General features: G+C 36.1%; 2 protein-coding genes across 3 annotated transcripts in view; one reads left to right on the top strand and one right to left on the bottom strand.

Moving 5' to 3' along the window:
• The window catches only part of impact (impact RWD domain protein), a gene marked incomplete at both ends in the record, with an annotated part of 30,736 nt that extends 15,146 nt beyond the window's left edge, over positions 1 to 15,590 (bottom strand). Inside the window, 5 exon segments of the mRNA XM_079412847.1 lie at positions 1,196 to 1,269; positions 7,172 to 7,248; positions 7,251 to 7,262; positions 8,845 to 8,976; positions 15,518 to 15,590. Coding sequence (XP_079268973.1) covers positions 1,196 to 1,269; positions 7,172 to 7,248; positions 7,251 to 7,262; positions 8,845 to 8,976; positions 15,518 to 15,590 — 368 coding nt within the window.
• Positions 15,591 to 17,323: 1,733 nt separating this feature from the next.
• Positions 17,324 to 23,208, top strand: ing5a (inhibitor of growth family, member 5a). 2 transcript variants are annotated; one of them, XR_013784027.1, is made up of 9 exons: positions 17,324 to 17,431; positions 17,935 to 18,006; positions 18,188 to 18,354; positions 19,463 to 19,574; positions 19,669 to 19,771; positions 20,383 to 20,518; positions 20,595 to 20,656; positions 20,738 to 22,241; positions 22,623 to 23,208. XR_013784027.1 is itself a non-coding variant. In XM_079413151.1 (8 exons), the coding sequence occupies exons 1-8, from the start codon at positions 17,395 to 17,397 to the stop codon at positions 20,775 to 20,777; spliced, it is 729 nt and encodes a 242-aa protein (XP_079269277.1). In that variant the 5' UTR covers positions 17,324 to 17,394; the 3' UTR covers positions 20,778 to 23,208. The 2 variants fall into 2 exon arrangements, 1 of the variants encoding a protein (XP_079269277.1); XM_079413151.1 differs by having other exon boundaries at positions 20,738 to 23,208.
• The last annotated feature ends 754 nt before the right edge of the window (positions 23,209 to 23,962 follow it).

Genomic DNA, 23,962 nt, shown 5'->3' with positions numbered 1-23,962 from the left:
ATTTTTACTGTATTTTGATTAAATAAATGCAGCCTTGGTTCACAGAAGAGACCTTAATATTTATACATTTGAAATATTCCAAACTTTTAACAGACAGCGTACTTTACCAATGATCTGATCCAAATATTCTGCCGCAAGCCATTAATAAAGAACAGTCCACGGTAATGACTGACAGCAATCAATAAGTAATCATTACTGATTTTACTGAAAACACCAGCTTCCTTTTGAGGTTTTGTGTGGCTGTGGGGGTTGTGCTCAGCTCTCCTCGTACGCCAGGGGCTTCAGGAACATGCCACTCCACCCCTACTGTATGTCACCGATCGTGTCCTGAAGAAAACACACACACACACACACGTCATGCACCGACGTTATACTCTTCATCATGTCAATGCATAAACCTAAATGCATGAATAATTGAAATACTGGCTGAAATAACATACTAAGAAAACCTCCCCCTAGTAATTTGCTGAGTGCAGAACAGGGTTATTATAGTCAACTAAAACGTAAAATAAGGAAACTTTCTTTATTACTTAAAAAATGTTAACTGGAATAAAATCAAATGTAAAAAAAAACTTAAACTTGCTGGTTGCAAAGGCAGCATCTCTTATTTTCATTTAGTTGAAGTACTAAAATAATTATTAATAAGAACAAAATAACATTTAAACAACTAAAAGATACACAACAAAACAGTTAAAACTTTAGCTAAAATTAAAATAAAAGTAGAAAACAAAATAATATTAATAAAATGTATAATATCTGTAAATCTGATGTAAACTGAATTGTTGAATTTATCTTGTTTTTAGTGATAAAAACCTCAGAACAAGATACATTTACTTATAAGAAATCCCATGAGATATTAATTTTAGAATTAAGTTGATTTTTCTTAGTACAGTGGAAATGTTTTTTATCTTGTTTTAAATGTAAACCTCAAACAAGTACACTTTAATACCTTTTCTATCAGTATACAAACACTACAATGAGCATTTACCAATGCAACTCCATGGAGATTGCATTCATTTAAATATCTATAAAAGTAGCTAGAAAAACAACGTATGAACAACAAAATGTACATCTATGGTAGAAATAGAACAAAATCATGCACAAAGGACTGAATGGAGTCTGTAAGTTTGCGAAAAAAATACTACTGTTCGCCTAACAACTGCAAATCTTTATAATGAATTACAAACAGAAATACCTGTATGCATAGATATTGTGAGTGGCACTTGCAGTCTTCTTGTTTTCATATAAATGATTCAGAACCCTTTGAACCTGCAAGTAAATATATATATATATAAGCAAAACATGCCCAAAACATGGAAACCTATGTGCATACCAAACCAGATACTGTTCCAACATACCTGCCGTCAGAATATAATAAATATGCGAATAACTAAAACTGCTGGAAAGAGGCTGCAAGCAACAGAACATTTCAGAGTGATGCAACACGACTGCCAACACATGAACACATTCACCAGCACAGGCTTATTTCTCAGGCCCTGCTCGTCTTTAAAGGACTGCAGGCTGGTTTAAATATCATCTGGAGAACGTATGTGTTAGATGGGTGTGCGCATAACATACTGACGCTAATAAAACACTGTTTGAAAGGACACGGGCTGACTTGAAGCACAACTTATTATTACTGCGACGCCGACCAATTCCTGCCACAACAGGCTCGGCCGTAAACAACTCGTGGCTGAATCTGAACATATGGTACGACTATGAACTTTTTATTTAAATACAGCAACCTAAAACTCACAACCTACAATTATACATAAATACAAGCCTGCTTCAAGCAAGATAAATAATACATTTATTCAAATATGGGTGCAGTTGAAAGCATTTCAATTGAAATAGTTGGCGCAGTAATTCCAATCAGACAAATGTGTGAGACTTCAGAGGAAAGGTTGTTACCTTATTATTATAATTTTTTAATATTTATTGTACAAGCAAAAAGCTGTAAAAAAGAATGTTATAAAAAAAGTTTTATGAGAAATTAAAATTTTTCTACTTCAAACTTTCGTGTTTAATTTAATGCACAACTTATTTTTACTGTGAAATTTACTAGCAATTTATGAGTGAAACTCTTTTCTACACCAGTAGATGGCATTTGTACTCGACTACTTGATATCCAACGCTATCATTGGTTATTATTTTAGCCTTGTGCCGAGAGACCCTGCCCACAGAGAAATCTGATTAGTCCAAAAATCAAGCTACTCAGTATATTAAAAAAAAGATTGATTGCAGAAAACATCAAAACTGGATGCATCTGTAGAAATTTAATTGTCATTTTATGCCATATCAAAGGCTATATGCACGACAAACACAAGAATAAAATTTGTATGTCTTAATAGCAATACTTCCATGAATTGCATAAAATCATTTAATGATGTTAGGTTTACAAACAAACAAACAATCTTTCAAATTCATGTTCCCTAAAAAGTCTAATATTTTCCAGGAGAAACTTCTTTTGAAATAATATAATATTAATGTGCTTTCTGATTAAAACACTAATAAAGCAGGACACTAATAAAGCGTTTTACAGCCATGGAAGAGACTTACAAAAATCACATAAATGCAAATCTTCTCCTTTCAATAAATATACATGGGTAACATCTCCATCTGGGGAAGCATCAGTTACGATATGCATTTTTAGTTTATGCGCAAACATTCCTGCTCTGATAGCCTGATTTTGGCCATCCAGTGTGAACCAAACACTGGAATATTGTTGGGTGTTATTAAGCCAAATCTGGGCTTTGTTTACCAAATGCTCCCTGATCTAACACTACACCCATCCGTGATTTCAGCAGAGAAGGAGAATTACATTTAATTCACCATAAACACCGTATATCAACAACTTTGCTTAGAAATCGTCAGTGACAGACAGGTTTAGGTGCTTACGAAAGAAGCGACATACCCCTGATGCAATGCACGAAAAAACACACTCGCACAACGTGGGTTTTCATGGATTACCAGGCAATATCTGGCTTTGCTAAAATAAGCAGCTGGGCGAGAGCGACCAGATATTGCGTATAAATCCGTTTTGTATACCAAGGACTTCAAATATTGCTGTAAGACCCTTGGGAAGGACTCTGCTAGTGGTTTCTGTCCATCAAAATGGGTTTCAGCCTATTTGCGCTGAGTGTCCCTCCATTATTTACCAAGAAAGAGAGTCAAAAATAGGTCCAGAGTGCTTTCTCGTACTGCAGAGTTGGGCCTTATTGAAGCCAAAGAACGGCAGATAAAAACAGAAAGCTCAGTGCTAATGAATATGTTCGGCGGCGCGCTCCCCTAAAGAAAGAGTCATCACGAATTGGAGCCCCTATCAGTGCGATTCATCTGTTTTCTCTCCGGCTAATACTCTCGTCGTGAACACCTGTGTCGGGCTGAGGCTAATGAGATATCTTTTGAATGCTGTGTGCAAATGTTGGCTTTTTATCAGTGCTGATCTAAAGCAAATAGCAGGAAACACAAAGCAGCATCCTCTAAAACGTAAAAACCCCGATGATATTTCCTGCTTTGGGTTTTGTGTCGGGCTATTGTGAAAACGTCTTTGTGTGGACCGGATATCTAATTAAATGTTTTGAGATCTATAGCTTGAGAAGATGCTGAACACAAACAGGTGCGTGTTCCCGCCAGAGTCTGGCGTCTTGGGTTCATAGACAAACTCATTTACAAACTTCTGTCAACACTAACCTTTTATGAAAATTAGAGCACGGCCAAACTTTGAAGTTCCTGCTGATAACACAATATCAAAGATCAAAAAGCATCAAAATGGCCTCTGAAATCCCAATAGAACTACAAAGTGACTAAGAGATATGCCTGCGAATGCTTTCTCATGGCCTTGTTTGTGAACAATTCGAAGAGTGCGTCTAATGCACTCAGACAGACCCTCTCAGCTGTTCGGCTGAACTAAACATATCCATTGATTTTATATCAAGCTTGTCTAGCTAATTTTGGACAGATAAGGTTGTTCAGTCTGTATAGCATTACAGGTGCAATGCGCCATAACATTGTTGATTGTCAACCAAGAATGGCTTATATGGGGTGGGGGGGGCAACACCACAAACTAGACTTTTGCATGTTTTCTCAAGTGATCTTCTGGTCTCTAGATTTAGTTTAGGTTTTCCATGAAGTGAAAATTGTAATGCTGATTACTTCATAAAGTAGAGCTGAAATTAATAATTGACTTCAGCGACAAAAAAAATAATTGTGGACAAATACTTTTGTTGAGTAGACATCCTAATGTAAGAGTCTGTACTAATGTGGTTAGACCAGTGTGGCACTGATATTCAGCCCTCCTGGATGCAATTCAAGAGAAGACACAGCGTTTGGATGAATGTGTAAATATATGCTGCACACTTTCCTCTCGATAATAAAGTAAACACAACAAAAACTGACAGCGGTGAGAAAGCAGCAGTTAAGAAAGCATCTGATTACAGCGAGGTGGATGTTTGCACAAACTCTGCAGTTTGGTACTCCAGTAAAGTCCAATCACGTTACGTTTATTTACATATAGCAGTAGACAGCTTTACAGTATTAAACATGAAAAAACATGTCGCTTTTAGCTAGAATTACAACTTGATTTTCTGTTGTGAAGCAGCTCTCCAGTGTGGAGCTATCATACACCATGCGATTTTCTATTAAATCTGTAAATGCAAATCTACAGACTGGCTCTGACTTTCGTCAGCTAGCACGGACTTGTCCAGACTGTAAATTGGTGCAAACGTTGTGTATTGTAGTCTAGACTTTAGTAAAGTTACGAGTGCCGTATCTAAGTGCACGGATCTAATTTTAAAGCTAGCCACATGAATTAAAACATCCCTTTTGGAGCCCTGAGAGGGAAAGATAATGGAAAAAGCTAATCAGAAAAAGACAAAGAGGAAATAAAAAAAATTAAGAAAAGAAATGATAAGAGAAAAAAAATTATAAATGCACTTCCATCAGAATGGATTATAACGAGTAAACAGCAGATGACGTTAATCAAGCACTCGGTCTGTCTGAAACATCATCTACCATCTAATTTCACCAAAGAACTGTAATTCAATTCCTCACTTGTCTGGGGGATTTCAAACGAGTTTTTATAAAGCTCCTCATTTGCATTATCTGTAATATACTGAAAATCATCTCAGGTTCGTAACTGCAAATGCTTTAAACACACCTGCGCATAAAGACGCGGTATTAAAGAAAAGAACAAGATTCAGCGCTCACCACACTTACAATGTGAACAAAATACGGTGTGAGAGATTAACCTGATATTGAGACATTATTATGCCTCATGCCACTCTATTCAGCAAAAAGAGATTTTCAACAACTTTAAGGTACGTTTCATCTTCATTTGAAATGGAAACAATAAGTTATTCAGTGACTGATTTCCTCAAAGTGTGAAAAAAAACGGATAGACAGTAAAAACAATTGTTGTTTTGTGATCTAAATGCTCAAATGGAGTAAGCAGAAAAGTTTGAATATTCATAAAAAATATCTTGACTAGCCCAGCTAAGCAGCACTGAGGGACTGATCAGGAAACTAGTTTAAATTCACTTTTTAATGCAAAAAACACCTTTAAAAAGGTAACTTTAACCCTACATAGCAACAAGCTAAAACCACCCAGAACACCCTAGCAACATGCAAAAAACAACAACGTATTAACTGCATAGCAACTTATTAAAAACATCCAGAACATCCTAGCAACTGCATAGCAACATGCAAAAAACACCTCAGTAACTGCATAGCAACATATAAAAACAGTACCCTAATATAACTGCATAGCAACTTACTAAACAACACACTCTAGTAGCTGCATAGCAACATGTAAAAAACAACAACACTCCAGTAACTGCATAGCAACTTACTATAAACACCCAAGTAACTACATAGCAGCATGCAAAAAAGAGAAAAACAGTACGTCAGTAACCGCATAGAAGCTTACTAAAATAAATAAATAAATAAAAATCACCCAGAACATCCTAGCAACTGCATAGTAACATATAAAAAACAACACCCCAGGAACTGCATAGCAACTTACTAAAAAACACCCAGAACACCCTAGCAACATGCAAAAAAACAACAACGTATTAACTGCATAGCAACTTACTAAAAAACACCCAGAACACCCTAGCAACTGCATAGCAGCATGCAACCCCCCCCCCCCCCCCCCCCAAAAAAAAAACCACCACCTCAGTAACTGCATGGCAGCTTAATAAAAGCACCCAAGTAACTGCATAGTAACATACAAAAAAGAGAGAGAAAAACAATACCCCAGTAACTGCATAGCAACTTACTAAAAAAAACACAAAAAAAAAAAACACCAGCTCAGTAACTGCATAGCAGCTTACTAAAAAATCACCCAGAATGCCCTAGTAACTGCATAGCAACATGCTTAAAAACACTCAGAACACCCTAGTAACCATGCCGCACCGTCCTAGCGACCACCCAGAATTATTAAGTAGCCAAAATGTAAACACATCTACCTCTATTTAACAGTTCAATAAACACTCCAACACTTAAAAACACCAGCTGTATGGGTTTATAAACTCACTGTATGCTTCACAAACGCATTTGTGTTCATATAAAGCCGACGGAAGGCTGCGTTTGGCTTCAAACTGTCAATCACACAAAGGAAATTGGTTTATGTATGAACAAGTGGTGGAAATGTCAACGTCTTAGTTAAGGGCAGAGTGTCATTCAAGACGGCTGCTCTTCTGTCGTGCAACATTCGCAGTATCAAGCACGTTGTAACTGACGCACAATGCCGACACCTGTACAGTCAATGCTCGACTGTCTCGCACGAGTGTGGACGTGGAAGACAATGAAGTTTGATGAAGAGAGCTTTAGATGCAGCCTGCAATAATGCGGCAAGAGCCGTCGCATCAGAGGCAGGTGTGTGTGAGTCATACGCCATGCATCCAGCTGGGCTTCTGTGACACGTCAAGGGTCGGTTTGCTCCGACACACGGGGAGGGACTCAGCAGTGAACTCCAGAAGTTAAAAAGAGCCGAGAGCACGCCAAGGGCACTGGAGTGATCGGCGTTTCAAAAACAGTGTCAAGTGCTGATATGCGAAACAATGACGGCTGTTATTAAACACAGATTCTTCAGGCCTGATATCTTTGGCAAGAAAAATGGTTTAGTTGGCACACAGAGTCTGATACAGGGAACATGGGTAATGACTGACACCTGTTTAGGAGTCACCACCGCGGTTAAATGAGGCTGGAATGTGCTCCGTCTATCCGTGATTGTCTCCCTGTGTTTAATGGCAACTCTTCATCTACAACAAAAAACAAACAACAAAAGGAAATAAAAGCAGTCCTTTGAATGACTGGCGAGCCACTAATGACTAATTGACCGGGATCGCTTTACACAAGACGTGCCTGTCATTGGTACTTTGAAAGGAGTTTAAAGCCAAAACTGACCCTATTTACTTTCTCAAAGCTCAAGTGCTTGAAGAACTTCCCACTTTTCACGATCTAATCAATTTTGTGTTGATAAAATAAAACAAGTCACGAACAATGGGTCTCATTTACTAAGCATGTATACACTAGGGATGCAACAATACAGTGTTCAATATATTCCTTGTTTTTTTAATCACGGTTTTCGACTCGGTTCTGATGGCTTGGCACATCAGGGTGTTTTATACAACAAAAAAACTCCTGTAAACTTCTATACACTGGAAAGAAGCGTGGGTTATTATGTCTACTAATAATGTCTTTTGACAGAGGTATTACTTTTTCTGATTTTACCCCAAAATATGGTTTGGTCATTATTGAGCGCTTTAAACACATGCAATCATACTGGCAGCCAGAGGGCCCTAGTATACGCATAAACTAAAATCTGTGCATTAATGTTTTCACGAACAAATCATAATTCACCATTAACTTTCACACTAAAATGTATTCTAAATTTACGGAAAGATTTATGAAACCATACGTTCACAGCAAGCACATGCAAAGAGTCATGAGATTCGTTTTTAGAGAGTATCATATGTTTGTTGAGGCTCAAAAATCAAGATTTTTTCGTAAACCTTGGGCATGCAGTCGCTCATTTAGAATACTCCAAATTCATTAACATTAGAACGAGGTTAAGAACAAATTCATGGGAGTTTTGTGAGTTCAAGTTTTGCGAGAAGTTGTCCTGCATGTGTACAAATACAAGATAATGCACGTAATTAGGGATGCACTGATACCGATACTGGTATCGGGCCCGATACTACACTCCTGTACTCATACTCATAAAAGTACTCCGATAACACACGCCGATAACACACAATGTCCGGACAAACAAACACAGACAATAGAACAACAGAGAGCAGAATGGAGTTATTAAAGATTAAGGCTGAATGCAATAAATATAATGTATTATATCACGCGTATTTAAGCCTGTATAGCTGATGTGCGCTGAGCTGATAAGCAAAGCAAGGACTAAGTGTGGCGGCACAGATGCACCAGCTTGTCAAGAGCGAATATCCCATTCTCGCAGACATCACAGGAACGTTTGTAGTTCGTTCAGATATGTCAAAAGCAAGTGAATAAACCAATGCACAAGCTACTTAATGGTAAGGGGAGAGAGAGAGAGAGAGAGAGAGAGAGCGGTCCACTTTTGCGGTCCACTCACTTAGAACACACATTATTTGGATTAAAACTAAATCATAAAAATAAAACAAAATTTATTGGGGCATTCACTATAAACAACATTTATTTTAACCGTCAAGCATACACGACTTTATGGCGAAAGTGAATCTAGCCTTTGTGAAATGCTCTAGGCTACACATGTCCCTCTCATTCTGCACAAACCCAGTGAGACCCAGTCTTTCTCTCTTTATTCCTTTGGAGTGTGGAAATGAATGTCAATACCATCAGAAGCACTGGAGAAGAGCTGAGCTGATTGGTTGGCGAGTTTTAGCATGCTGTAGTCTGGAAGATCGTCCTCGTTGTAGTAATGACTTTCTTCCTCTGTTGTCTCCATCTTACCCATTTCTGGTCCATCTAAAAAGAGAGATACATGCGCAGACCAATGAATTGTGGTGGAACTAATAGTTTAACAGACCATTGCACATTTCAGTCAATCAGCAGTCTACAAAGGACGCCAAGGACACGCAATTGCTCTAAGAAATTGATATATAATGATTAAAAGAAACAGTGCTCAAGATGCAAATAAAGAAAGGTCAGTGACATTCTCTCACAAGTTTCTTTTTATTTAATCATCAAACATACTTGAATGCAAATAGTCTTTAACATTTCTTTTGAAACAACACATACTTGCCCTGTATCAGCCCATAATATAATTTGAAGGGTCAAAGCGCACTTCCATCAAGATTTCAAAGCAACTAACATAAATAATGCATTGAGACATCCCAAAGTGCCTCAATCATTAAACAAGAGCAGTTTAATATTAACTGAATGCAACAATTTACACAAAAAAAAAAAAAAGCTCTTTATTGGTATCTTTGGTTCAGTGGAGAACCTTTAACGCCCATGGAAACTCTCCATTGGACAAAAGTTTTTTTTAATATATATATATAGTGGGAAAAAGGTACTTTAGATTATTAATGTGTTCTTCAAAATGGTTCTTTTCAGAATTGTCCATTGCAAGGTTCTTTGGGAACCCAAAATGGTTCTTCTATGGCATCACTGCAAATACCCCTTTCTGGGACCTATTTTTTTAAGAGTATATGCTAAAGACGACACATTCGTACTCAAATCAGTCGTTTTCCATGTGTCATTTGGTATCTTGAAACGAGAAACTAAATTAGAACTAAATGAAGTTGCAATCAGCCGTTCCAGCTGTTCTGAAGTACAGCATTAAGATTCAGTGATAAAAACAGCTTTCCCATACATTCGACCAATGAATCTCCTTGACGCTTCCATTTTCATGGTCATAGAGGCTCAAAACGTTTCAAAATCCCTTTTCGGAGATAGCTAGGGATGATTTTCATTTGTATGCCCTGCCAGGTACCAGGTCTTGGCATCAGGGGCGTCAGAACAATGGGAAAAGTGGGAGGAAGACATAATAAATCTCATCAGCCTCTCTTCAGAAGCACGACATGGTTTTAAATGCCTAGTTGACATTCATATGAGACCCTATTTGAAAGCTTAAACGTTTAGTTCAATGATTAGACCTAAAGCGCTGTGAATTTAAAAAAAGTGCTTATTTTTGTTAAAGACTTATTTTCTTCTCATCTGTTGTTCACATCTTGTGTCCCCAGGAAGTTTGTTCAGCACACAAACTCTGTGCCAGATGTGGCTCAGATGATGAATATTAATTGCCTTATGTTACGGTTGGCAGAGATTTCTGCTTGCTCATAATGCTGACGCTCTACATGAAACCAAATAAACCTCTTTAAAATATCTTGCTATATACTGAAATATGGGAAGTAGACCAGTTTCTGAAAGTTCAAGTGGTTGCGATTAAATGTCAATGTACAAATGTCAAAAACATCCTGAGATCCGAACACACCTCAATGAGAGAATTGGTTTTCTGGGTTCCCAAGTACCTTGAAATTTCAGTGACTTCAAGGATTTCATGTCTGGAAATCACACTTTTCAAATTCCCTAACACTTCCAGGTTTTCCATGACTGTTGCCATACCCTGGTCAGAATAGTTAAGCACATATTACAACCCTTCTGACCACAAAATTAACCTCAAGCTCATCTTTAAACAAACACCTGAAGGATCTCAACAGAAAATACCTCTGAAACTGCTGAGGTGCGCTTAGCTTTTCTTCCCTATTTAGTTCAGGAAATCTGAGGCAAATCAATTTGGGAATTTAATTATAGCTTGTCAAAAAATTAAACTGGTTGCAAAGCTTTAACGACCTTTGACTGCTTTCCATTTCTCCTCAACCGGCCCCACCTCTCTGTGTCAGACGTGAATATTCATGCCCCGTGGAAATATAAAAAAAAACAGAACCTTTTGATCTCTCTGAGGGGCCTTCACCGCACAACCTGCTGTAACTAGCATCTCATCTGCATAATTACTGTAAAAACAGAGCTGATGTTTGCCGAGTGCAAAGAGAGGCGAATCTTTTTCATGACACCGTCGAGTATTAGGCCTGTAATCATTCAGTTGATGAGGGAAGACGCTAATTACCTTCCCTCTGAAGTTTGATATTAGATTAAGTTACTTCTTCCGAACTGACGTCACCGTCAAGCACGAGAGCCGTGTATTGGGAGCCGGGTGTATTTAGGCCTGTTTGTTTACCAAAACGTGTGGGGGGAACAAATTAGCATCGCTAATGTAATATTCGCACTACAAAAAAGAAACAACTGCACGCACACTGAGCACATCACAGCGAAACAATGGGGTTTCGGAATCGCACACGGAGTCGCCAAAGCCGAAACTTTCATTTGAAAACAAAGGAAATCAAGTTCAAACGAAACAGATGTTCAAAACATGTAATCAAGGGCTTGATTTAACTTTGGTGTTCGTTTCTTCAAAACACTAATGAATCATTAAAAAAACAGATTCTCCGTAGGACACGAGCAACCTGTCGAAGTCGTGATCTCGAGATTGAGAGTTAAACGAACGGTGTAGTAAACAACACAAGGTCGCTGTCATCAATTGCTTCCAATTTGCTTGACATGCTGAATGCAGGCTCTTTGCCAAATCTTTTTATATCTGCACACACTACTTACATCAGAACTTGATTTCATGGGACCCGTGTAAAATCCCTGCCAAAAAAACTATTTACGGTGGTTAGCTGGTTTCTAGTTAGTCATCTATTGCTTTTAGATGGTTTCTGGGCACTGGTTACTCTGAAAGACAAGCTAACCTAACTTAAACTTGGTGCATACTACAATTTGAGACAGATTTTGGAAATCCAACGTTTAGATCCAAAGTTCTGATTGTGTCACGGCCCTGCAGCGTAATGACTCCTACAACGGCCAATTGAAGAGAATAATGAAACATGTGGAAAAACAGATCGATGTAAAAACTCATCATCATATCCTGTTTCTCCTCAAGAAGTCGATCCAAATTATGTTTTTGCATCCTACATACTTCTGCTGACAAATAAACACTGATATCTGGGTGCAGGGGAAAGACAATACAAAGCTGGTTGAAAATTGGTAAACTTATCCTTTAACCAACAATAACAATGAAAGTGCACAGAAAAATGGCTTTAGATCAGCGATTAAACTGCCTGAGGTTATCTGCACTGCACCTTGAGATTGATTTTGTCAGCAGGGATGTGTCTCGTATCCAGGTGTATATAGGATGTCAAGACTCAACGTGCAGAACGCTTACTGATGGGTGAAGGTCAAATCAGAAGGTGCGTTTAGGCCCACTAGCGCTGTGATTACATCCTGATTACCGCCGTTTAATTTTGTCACCTTGAACCGTTTGGCGGTAAACCTGCACTGCTTCTCAAGACTTATCACTTGAACTTCGTTACAAACATGCAATTTTGTGTCTATTAAAGGGTTCTAATGAAGCAAGATCTGATACGTTCTCAACCCACACGGCTGTAATTGAGTGTCCTTCTTTCTACATCTGAGTTTATGGAGTGTGGCACCTTACGAAGACCTCGTGGCAAGGCGAGACTTAAAATAATTAATGGGACTTGGCTAACAAACAGGACGGCTAGTCACGCGCCCATTTCCATTTTTTCCCCTCCATTCAGTTGGAGCTCCATTTCCCTCTTGAGTGCGCCATTCATGGAAACTCATTTGCATATTAAAACCGTTGACATACATACATAATTTCAGTCGCAATTATCACATTCAGCGAAAGGCGTGGGAGAGCTGTCCTTCAAAAACAATAGCTTTTAAGGATTCGTGGACTATCGTCTGACAGTTAACCAGTGATAAGCCTAGAGTAATGCATACTGCTCGTACTAGTATGGAACAACAAGCAACAAGTAGCACTTAAAATTGATAACTAGTTGACGTTATTTGTAGATTTCAATATTTTTTCCCATCTACATACCACCAATGGGTAATTAGTTTCTATTGTAGCACGTTACTGACAGACAGAACTACCAATCAAAGACTTAAACGTTGCAATTACGAGCTTATTATGGGATACTAATGAGAAGTTCCTATATGATGGGAGATCATGAAACTGGCAAACGACAGGAAATTGTGTAACAGATATACTGTAAAATGCTAACAAGCAGGATGCAAATAAATTATGTGTAAAAAGACCAAAAAAAACCTCACCACTTGCAGACTTGGCCTCCTCACAAAATTGTCTCCCTCCCAACCAAATCAGCCAATCCCGAACATGCAAAAATGATTGATAGGCATCCACTACCTACACATCTTTGATTGAGCCAACAAATAAAAAGCACAGCCAGCACTCAGCAAGATTCTTTTATTTTTGCGGTTTAAGGAATCGGGGGCTGTCATGGAGCGTGATTTCTCAGGACACCTTGTGAACTTTTAAGTAATAGGGACATTTTATGTGGCAGAAAAATGCCTACAGCACCTTTATGCAACAGATAAACATGTCTACACTCAGATTAACTCTACTTTTGGAAAAAAAAAAGTGTTATCGACCCAAGCTAACAAAGCAAATTCCCTCCTTTAAAAAGGTTAAAAAAAAGATTTTCTCCACCTTCCAAGAAGAGCCGAGAAAACGAGCTGAGTGTCAAAACCCATCAGGGTCAATTCTTGGACTTGCCACTGACCTCATGGAACTTTTAGAGCCCTGGTGAAAAAGATTAACAGGTTCTGTCAAGGCAGCACAAGTCTTTTCATCGATTACGACTAGATCTCCCCAAAACCGAGGTCTGTGACAGGAGGGAGAAAGAGCACTCTTAAAAAACCATCTACCTTCGCTGCGGCAGGCTGCTGTGTTCATTTTATCCAAACAATTCGTCTTTATCGAGACGGCTAGATCAAAGGCATGGATCCGATGTCCAGCGTGCAATAATCTTGGCAAATATTATGTTTAAAGGCAAGAGAGATTTGAGGCAGACAATGAGGAGAAATGACACGGGAACGAGCGACTTGTGTGGCGATTCACAAGAATTTCAGTATGCAGGGAAAACGTGTGAACGCAGAAACTTGCCATCCATAGATTGGACTTGTGGGTACTGACTTGTGGGATATTATCCAGTCAGGTGAGGTCCTGTCAACTTCCCCCTCGCTATCTACAGGGTTATTTTTATCATGGCTTTAGCGCACTGAATTGAATCTTCCTGTAGCTCAAACAAGCAGACTATGAAGCTTACAATAACAAGGTCATGGGTTCGACTCCCAATGAAAGCAAGACCTGACAGAATGTGTACCTTGAATGCATTTAATAAAAGCATCTACCAAATGCATGAACATGAAAGTAATCTGATGTTGACAAGTATTTACCACAACCACAGTTTAACCTTCAAAATGACTCTGGAACCCATTGACTGTCATTGTATGAATAGAATAAACACTGCAACATTTGTCAAAATATCTTTTTTATGATATGTGACCCTGGACCAACCAGTCTTAAGGGTCAATTTTATGAAAGCTAAATAAATAATATTTCCATTGATGTATGGTTTGTTAGGATAGGACAATATTTGTCTGAGATACAACTATTAGAAAATCTGGAATCTGAGGGAGCAAAAAAATCTAAATATTGAGAAAATCACCTTTAAAGTTGTTCAAATTAAGTTCTTAGTAATGCATATTACTATTAATAGTTTTGATAGATTTACGCTAAGAAATTTACAAAATATCTTCATGGAACATGATCTTTACTTAATATCCTAATGATTTTTGGCATAAAAGAAAAATCAATAATTTTGACCCATATAATGTATTGTTGGCTATTGCTACAAATATACCCCAGCGACTTAAGACTGCTTTTGTGGTCCAGGGTCACAATTTTGATAAAAGCACCATATAGGTATTTTGTAAAACGTTGGGAAACAACTTTGGACCCCATTGAATTTCATCGTATGGACAAAATAAACACAAAATTATTTTTTTTGTGAGTTATGATAAATAGTTTGGGGTATTTCCATTTGGAAATCGGGTTTTGATAAAACCTCCAGCTAGATGTTTTGTACGACGCTGGGAACCAAACGACTTTGGACCCCACTGACTTTCATTGTATGAACGGAATACACGCTTGAACATGTTTCAAAATATCTTGTTTTGTGATATATGATAAATTGCTTGGAATATTCCCATTTAGAAGCTAATTTTGCTAAAAGTACCAGCTAGATGTTTTGTTGAATGTTGTGAATAAAACGACTTTGGACCCCTTTGGCTTTCATTGCATGGATGGAAAAAACACAGCTACATTTTTCAAAATATATTTTTTTGTGATATATGATAAATTGCTTGGGACAGTCCCTTTAGGAAACTGCTTTTGATAAAAGCATAAATGTTTTCTGAAATCCAATCCAAGCCATTTTTAACTACACACCACAGTCTCTTGACTCTGCCAGCATTTACAGCGTGATTATGCCAAGTTTTTATAACTTCTTTGGTTATTGAGATGCTGCTCTCCACCTACCAGTTTCTAACAATCAAAGAGGCTGCTTTCCGTGAGCTGAAGGGTCTATTACTTCTAGGTTAATGACAGGCTGTGTACCTGATCGCTGGCAGGCCCCGTGCACCTGTTTCAATTGTGCCTTCTTCCTGTATATTTCCGCAGAGAACACCATATGCCTTCTATTCTTTTCAAAGGGCTGATGAAACCACAGACCTGAACATTTGCTTGATTTCTCTACGTCGAGCACCTATGCTTTTTTTTTTTTTTTTGCATCTGGATGCAGAGACGGTCATGTGTCATTTCCATCTGCCGGTGGAATGCCGTGTTCCCTAAAAGCCGGAGGGAATAAATGACAGCATGATTCCCCTCCTGCCTCTAATTCTCCCGCTTTCCACAGTTTATACAAAAATGAGCGTGCTTCCAGCGTGGCACTCAAAACAACACAACAAAACCCTAGCGGGTCACAGAAGGAGAGTCTGGTGCTGTGACAAAATCCAAAAGCACAAATGCTCCTCAGTCTGTGTCTGTAATGAGAAGACACTCATACTGTCTGGAAAAACACAACTTTACTTAGCTCTCCCTGTCTGGTTTTACTTTCTGTAAGTTCTGCAGAATACAAAGCTGAAAAGTTTCACTCAGCAAAGCAACATAACATGCATCTAAATCAACATTTGCTTTATGAGACATGCAATGCCAAAGACACTGAATGCATTCACATACCACATTAAAAATAAAGAAAGGAGAAAGGTGGGGAGGATTAACCAATAGCGACTCTAAGTCTAATACTTCACGTGTATTTGTGAACAGATTCATTACTGACTTCACCATCTAATTTCTCTCCAATGACAAACCTATTTATACAGTCCCTAGATATGCATCAGTCTTGCATAATAAAGCCTCTCACATCATATTTCAATAAAAGACACAGTGTGACCGTCTACTGCCCCCTACTGTACAACCCCACACCAGAAAGCCGCTTTCATTACTAACTGATCATTATTAAAACATTACAATAACGATAATTAAAGTTCAGGCCCATCCAGGCTAATTCAGCACAAGCTACATAAGTTCTTACCTGCACTTTGTGATTTTTCTAAGAGGAATTCTCTTATTTTTTAGATAATTACATATTTGATCATTACTATTATAGAACAAAATATTACATATATTAATTTAATTTAATATATATTCAATTAATATTATTATTGACATTCTTAACGACCACATAATACTGACAGTATATTGTTAATAATATTTATTTTAATATTGCATTCAAATGACTAATATTAATAGTTAATTTACCATAAATCAATGTAATAAATATGATATTTTGCTGCTATATTAAATTATTGACGTGGTTTAAATACATTACATTTTAATATTATTGCGTAAAACAAACAAATAGGATATATTTGTATATTATTATTAATCATATAAAAAGGCCATATTAAATTTAATAATATGTTAACAGTAATATGAATGCTTTATTTATTATTAAAATAATATATTTGCTATATTTGTTGTTGATAAGTTGCTGATGTGTTCTAAATAAATAATTTCTATATTTGATTATTGATATTACAGAATAAAATATATGGCAATGCATAAATATGATGAATTTGTGTTTTTGATTATTGAAAAGGTCCATATTACATTATGAGAATGCATAACTAATATTACAATGTTATTACCTTAAATTAATGCATTAAATATTATTATATGAGAGCGTCTATATTAAATGTTAGAAGTGTTATGAAATAAATACATTTAATATTTATTATTTTTATAGAATTATATATATAATATATATATAATTACATAAGACTGAGCCAAGCCCCACTGCCAGCCAATCAAAACACGGCATTCAAAAGCGTCACCAGCACCTCATTAATTATTCATGAGATGCCAGTGTTGTTCCAGCTCACGCGGACTGGCGGAGGAGAACAACACGCCGCGGACGAGTGAAGATCGTCGCCATGGCGACAGCGATTTATCTCGAACATTATCTCGATAGTGAGTAGAATTAATTTCGATAGAATTACGCTGGATTTAACGATATTTTAGGCGGAATGAAGGCGTTTTGAACGGTCCAGTTTGAGGATGTTTTGGTGGCTAATGTCAGATTAGCATTAGCGAGCTGCAGCTAGTAAGCCAACAGGTTGATTAGCTTCATTTCGGCTGTATGAAACTAAGTAACATTAAATCTAATTTATTCTTTTATTTAGTTGTGAGGTCATTGTATACACATCTACTGTAAAGCCACGGCAAGTTGTAAACACAGGACAGAAAGTAGTTAGCCAGCATGCTAACAACATGCTAAGTCAACAAACTCATGTTGTTTTTATGTCTTTAGTGAGATTGTGTGTGTGGAAAGAACACGTGTTTAATCAAAACAGACATGTTTCTGTATGTTTTCTGCTTCTGAATAAAGAGAGGACTGTGACTGACTCAATCCAGAACTTTCCTCATGTATGTAAACAACATATTAAATTATGAGTGGTTTTTTTTTGCCCTAGGCATTGAAAACCTGCCCTGTGAGCTCCAGAGAAACTTCACACTCATGCGGGAACTTGACAACAGAGCGGAGGGTGAGATGACACCCGGGCTGCGTCTCAAATCCTAGTGTGCTGTCTACCTAGGGAGCATTTCTGGGCATCATTGGAACACTAAATATGAATTACATAAAACACAACTTGGGTGGAATGGATGGAGGAGTTTTGCGTTTGCATTTACTGCTCATCGATTACTTTTTTTCTTCTTTTTTTGCAGAAAAGAAATGCGAAATCGATAAGCTCGCAGAGGAATACATTAAAAACGTCCGAAATCTGGCTCCGGATCAGAGAGTGGAGCACCTGCAGAAGATTCAGAACGGATTCAGCAAATGCAAAGAATACAGCGACGACAAAGTGCAGCTCGCCATGCAGACGTACGAAATGGTCAGTAATCGAGTTTAGATGTGAGTGACTTTAATCACATTTGGGTGGAAACCTGGAAATATTATAATATTTTTAAATTAATAAATGTTAATTATTTGTGATTTCAGGATTTTCTATGCTGAAAATGCCAAAAACATTAAATATGTTTTCTTGTAGTACACATATTTTTCTGGATTTTATATTCAGATCTGAAATATTTAATTGAGTAAGGAGTTTTTTTAGATAGTAAATGTATTTTTTTTTATTTTATACTTGGCTTTAAAATATTTAATTGAGTAGAAACAGTTTTATTGAATCAGGAATCATAGAGTTTTAATAGTAAATATAATTTTATGTGTTTTATACTCCGCTCTAAAATATTGAGTAAAAACTTTTACTGTCAAAAATCATAGAATTTTTATTTATAGTAAATAATAATAATTGTCTGTATCATACTCAGCTCTGAAATATTTAATTGAGTAGAAATTGTTTTATTGTTAAAAATCATTACTTTTTTATAGTAAATATCATTTTCTGTATCATGCATTCGGCTCTAAAATATGTTTGATTGCCAAAAACTCATAGAATTTCTTTAATAGTAAACATAATTATCTATTTTATATTCTGCTGTAAAATATGTAATTGATCAGAAATTATTTTATTGTCAAAATGATACGATATGTTTATAGTAAATATAAATCTGTATTTTACACTATTTATTTGTTTATTTATTTACTATCAATATTTATTTGAGCAGAAACTGTTGTATTATCAAAAATCAGATTTATCCAATATATTTTTTGTATTTTATACTCCGTTTTAAAATATTTAATTGAGTAGAATTTGCAATTTATAAATGCAAATATGTATGATTTTTAGTTTAACTTTATTTTAAAGAGATGAAAATAGGAAAAAGGCAATAAGTAAAATTTAATTTTCACATTTTAACAAATCAAGTTTATTACTCTCTGAATCATGATCAACTGAAAGATGTTTATAAATAATAATAAATAAAAAGCCAATGACTAATGTGTTTAAATAGTTTGATTAAAATACTGTACATTTGCTCTGGGAATTCATTTTGTTCTTGGTATTATTATTAAAAATAACGTGAGCGTTTTCTCTCCAGGTGGACAAACACATCCGAAGGCTGGATGCCGATCTCGCTCGCTTTGAGAATGAGCTGAAGGAAAAGTTGGACGTCAGCGGCTACGAAAGTCCAGACAACAGAACGGCCAAAAGTAAGACAGACTGTGGCTTGATTTGGCCAAACATAACACGTCGTAATCAACATGATGTACGAGGATAATAAAACCAAACTGCTGTCCTTCGTAGAAGTAGGCGGTCGAGGAAGCCTGAAGGAAAAACGACGGCCGAAAGGAAGAGGACGCAAATCTTCAGATGATGACTCGCCACGGAAAAAGAAAATGAAGAACAGGTGAGAGTCGCATGAACTTTAGAAGAACAGTTGCAAATGAAAACAGTTTGTTTCTTCATCAGATTTGGAGAAATACAGCATTGCATCACTGTCTCACCAATGGATGTGAATGGGTGCCGTCAGAGTCCCAACAGCTGATAAAAACATCACAATAATCCACAAGTCATTTTGTAATCCAATAAGTAATCTTGTGAAGCCAAAAACTGTGTTTATAAGAAACAAATCCATCATGAAGACGTTTTTAACTGAAATGCTATCCATAATATCCATTCCTCCAGTGAAAAAGTGTTCTGGTCTGAATCAGGAGAGAGATCAAGCACCAGTCCAAAACAGCTCTAAACAAATATGTGTGTTAAAAACATCTTAATGATGGATGTGTTTCAGCTTTTGGCTTCACAAGATGTTAACTGACGGACTGGAGTGGTGTGGATTATTGTGGTGTTTTTATCAGCTCTCATTCTGACGGCACCCATTCACTTCCATTGCTGAGCAAGTAATACAATGCTACATTTCTCCAAATCTGATGAAGAAACACATTCATGCACATCTTGGATGTTTACTCAGAAATACAGGTTTGACGTGACATTTACGTTGTTTTCTCGTTTCCGCAGCCCTGAGTTCTCTGAATCCATCCTTCCAGTTCACCCGTCAGACGTCTTAGACATGCCCGTTGACCCCAATGAGCCCACATACTGCCTGTGCCACCAAGTGTCATATGGAGAAATGATCGGATGCGACAACCCAGACGTACGACATAACGCTTTAAACAGTTTATTAGCATTTCCTCATAGTATGTATTTAACCAAAATGCCTTTGTTAACAGTGTCCCATTGAGTGGTTTCACTTCGCTTGCGTTGATCTGACAACGAAACCCAAAGGGAAATGGTACGTCGGTCTGTTCACGAGAACCCGGCAAATATCTCTGTTTCGAACATCAGAAAACAACGTTTCTTTTCTTTCTTCCAGGTTCTGTCCACGATGCACCCAGGATCGAAAGAAAAAATGAGATGCACCTTTGTAACGTTGAGAGATTACATTTCTATATGTATGCATATATATGTATTTTGTCTAAGTGGTAAAATAGGATAATATATACTCCTTTATATGGCCATGATGAAATATATGAGGGTCGCGAGGAACCAAAATGTTTATTTTTCAAAGTACTTGAAATGTTTCCATATGTTTAAGTTTCTTTCTGTGTTGTCAAATTGTCATTTTCAGACAATCTAGGATATAATATATATGATATATTTTTCTCTTTACTTACTGATTAGTATGTATTTTCATTTTTACGAAGCTTCATGCCAATATCATGTCATTGTGCTTTGCTCGTGAAATGTTTTTAGCGTGGCACAAGCCGTTCGAAAGAATTTAGCAAACTTTAAACACGCTGAATTCGGCAGTAAATGTACAATTTGTATTTGCTACTCTTGCACTTAAAGTATAACGCGACTACTTTTTTCCTGCAACTATCGATTTGCTTTGAAACTCAATTTGTTGATCAGGCAAAGTGAAATTTTGAAGTGCAAGTGATACGTTTTATTGTTATAATTATCTAATTACAGACGATAATCCAAAATCTCATGCATCATAAGTGCCGATTTTTTCCCCGTTCAAATTCTGCTTTATTCTTCTCTGTGTTAGCAAGAATATTTAGCAGAAATTAAAGCGACTAACTACTGTGGAAGCTTGTCTCCACCTCAGAATAAAAAATAAAGTTATTTAACAATTCAGATTTGTTTGTCGCCATTCTCAAAGTGTTGCAATTCTGAAGCCGATGTGGCAATAAACTTGAATCAAGTCAAGACGTTATGGCGCAATTCTGCCTTTTTTTCTCATTATGGCGAAAAATGAAGTCTGAATTGTGAGATAAAAAGCCGCAATAATGTTTTTATTCTGTGGCAGGGAAAAAAACATGAATTGCGAGAGATAAATATATAAAGTTTTTTCTTGCAATTGCGAGTTTGCATCTCTCAGTTCTTTAGTTTATATCTTGCAATTGTGTTTTTGTTTCCACCAGGGAATAAAAAATAAAAAGACTTTATGTTTTGAGTTTATATTTTGCAATTCTGACTTTTTGTTGCAGTTGCTAGTAATTTGGATTTTTCTCTTGTGATATCTCACAATTCTTTAGTTTGTGTCTTAGTTTATAAAAACTTTTTATTCTGTGGCAGAAACCAAAAAAAGCAATTCTTGGTTTATATTTAGTTATAGTGTTTTTTGTTTCTGTTACGTGATAAAAAGAAAATAGAAGACGATTGTGACTTTTTAATCATAATTCTGAGTTTATGTATCACAATTCTGACTCTTTTGCAATTGCAAGTTAATATGCTTTAATTTGTATCTTAATTTTGACTTTTTCTCACAATTGCAAGTTTAATTCCGTGGCACAAAAAAATAGTTTATACTACTTTAGTTTATATCTCGCAATTGTGTGTTTGTTTTGTGACTTTTTATCTCATAATTCTGAGTTTATATCTCACAATTTAGATTTTTTTCTCCAAATATTATGTGATTATGTGATATCTCATAATTGCAAGACACAAATTCTGAATTGTGAGATAAAATGTCGCAATTAAATTTTTTATTCTGTAGCACAAAAAAGAATTATGAGATCAGTTTTTCTTTTTTTATAATACCTATCTTTAGTTTATATCTTGCAATTGGGTTTTTGTTTTTTGCTTCTTCCGTGGAATAAAAGATGTAATTGTGACCTTCTATCTCGTAACTCAATTGTTTTTCTCGCTATTGCGAATTTATGTCAATTCAGACTTTTCTCCTCAGAATTGCGACTTTATATCTCGCAGTTCTTTAGTTTCAGAATTGTGAGATATAAACTCATAATTGCCAGGAACAAAAGTCCAAATAGTTTGATAAAAAGTCACTGTTATATGTTTTCATCCCGTGCGCGGAAACAGACTTAAGCATAAACCACCGTGTTTCAAGCTCCATCTTGAAGAAGCGTCTCGCTCCAGTTCTGAATGTTTTAAGCGTGTGGTTTTGGCAGTATCTGCCATCATTTCTGCAGCAGCTTTAATGCACTTTTAATGACCGGGTTTGGAACTTATGGCCAGAACGCTTTCAGATTCAATGCCGTTTTTATGGCTGTAAAGGTTGGAAAAGCAAACCAACCGTCAGAGGATCAACCAAAGTGAGATCAAGCGGTGTTAACGCTGCTCTTGTCTTATTTTATCACTCTATATGTGATCCAAATATAAAACATGAAATATTTCTTTCATCATACTGACGTGAGACTGCCTTATTGAACACACGTAACTGTGCTTTGTATCGTGTCATCAGTAGTGGGGAGAAGCCACAAGGTAGAAAGCGTGACAATCAAGTAGCGTTTCATTTTATTTCATGTTTAACTATCCCTGAAATATGGACTAGATGTTCCGTACAGCTTTTCATAAAAACAAATAAATATTTACCATTACATCTCCTCTGTCGTTTATTGTGATACGAAGCAGTGTTGTTTTAGTATCATTACTATACGTAGTATTTATTAATATTTTGAATTTAGTTTTATATTTTCCTTATTCTTTTTAATTTTAAAGTTTTAATAAATTTAGTATGTTTAAAAAAATATTTACAATCTATTTATTTAATATTTTGATTTTAGTTTTTGTTCTTTTTATGTTTTAGTTTGAACGTTTGTCATTTTTAATTCGTCTTTTAAAATATGTCTTCTATCTTAGCATTTATTGATATTTTTCATTTAGATTTCATTTATTTTTCATTTTATTTTAAAGTTTTAATAATTCATTTTTCTGTCTTTATAATTAGTTGTCTTCTATCTTTATATTCATTAGTATTTTGAATGTTTAATTATTAATTTTGAATATTTTATTTTTATGTTCTCTTTTCATTTTAGCTTTAAAGTTTTAGTAATTGTAATGTTAAATATGTCCGTTTAGTTTTTGTAAATTTTTATTTGACTTTTAGTAATTTAGTACTTCAACCTAAACTAAACAAAAATTTGAAACTAATTGAACTGCATCAACTAAAATATATATATTTTTAATAAGTTTTACACACACACATATATATATATATATATATATATATAAACACAGTTGCATGCGAAAGACCCCTTGCAGAATCTGTGAAAATGTGAATAATTTTAACAAAATAAGAGAGATCATACAAAAATGCATGTTATTTTTTATTTAGTACTGGCCTGAGTAAGAT

This window comes from Barbus barbus, assembly GCF_936440315.1.
Source record: "Barbus barbus genome assembly, chromosome: 49".
NCBI classification, from domain to species: Eukaryota; Metazoa; Chordata; class Actinopteri; order Cypriniformes; family Cyprinidae; genus Barbus; species Barbus barbus.
This window is presented reverse-complemented; position numbering and strand designations above follow the sequence as displayed.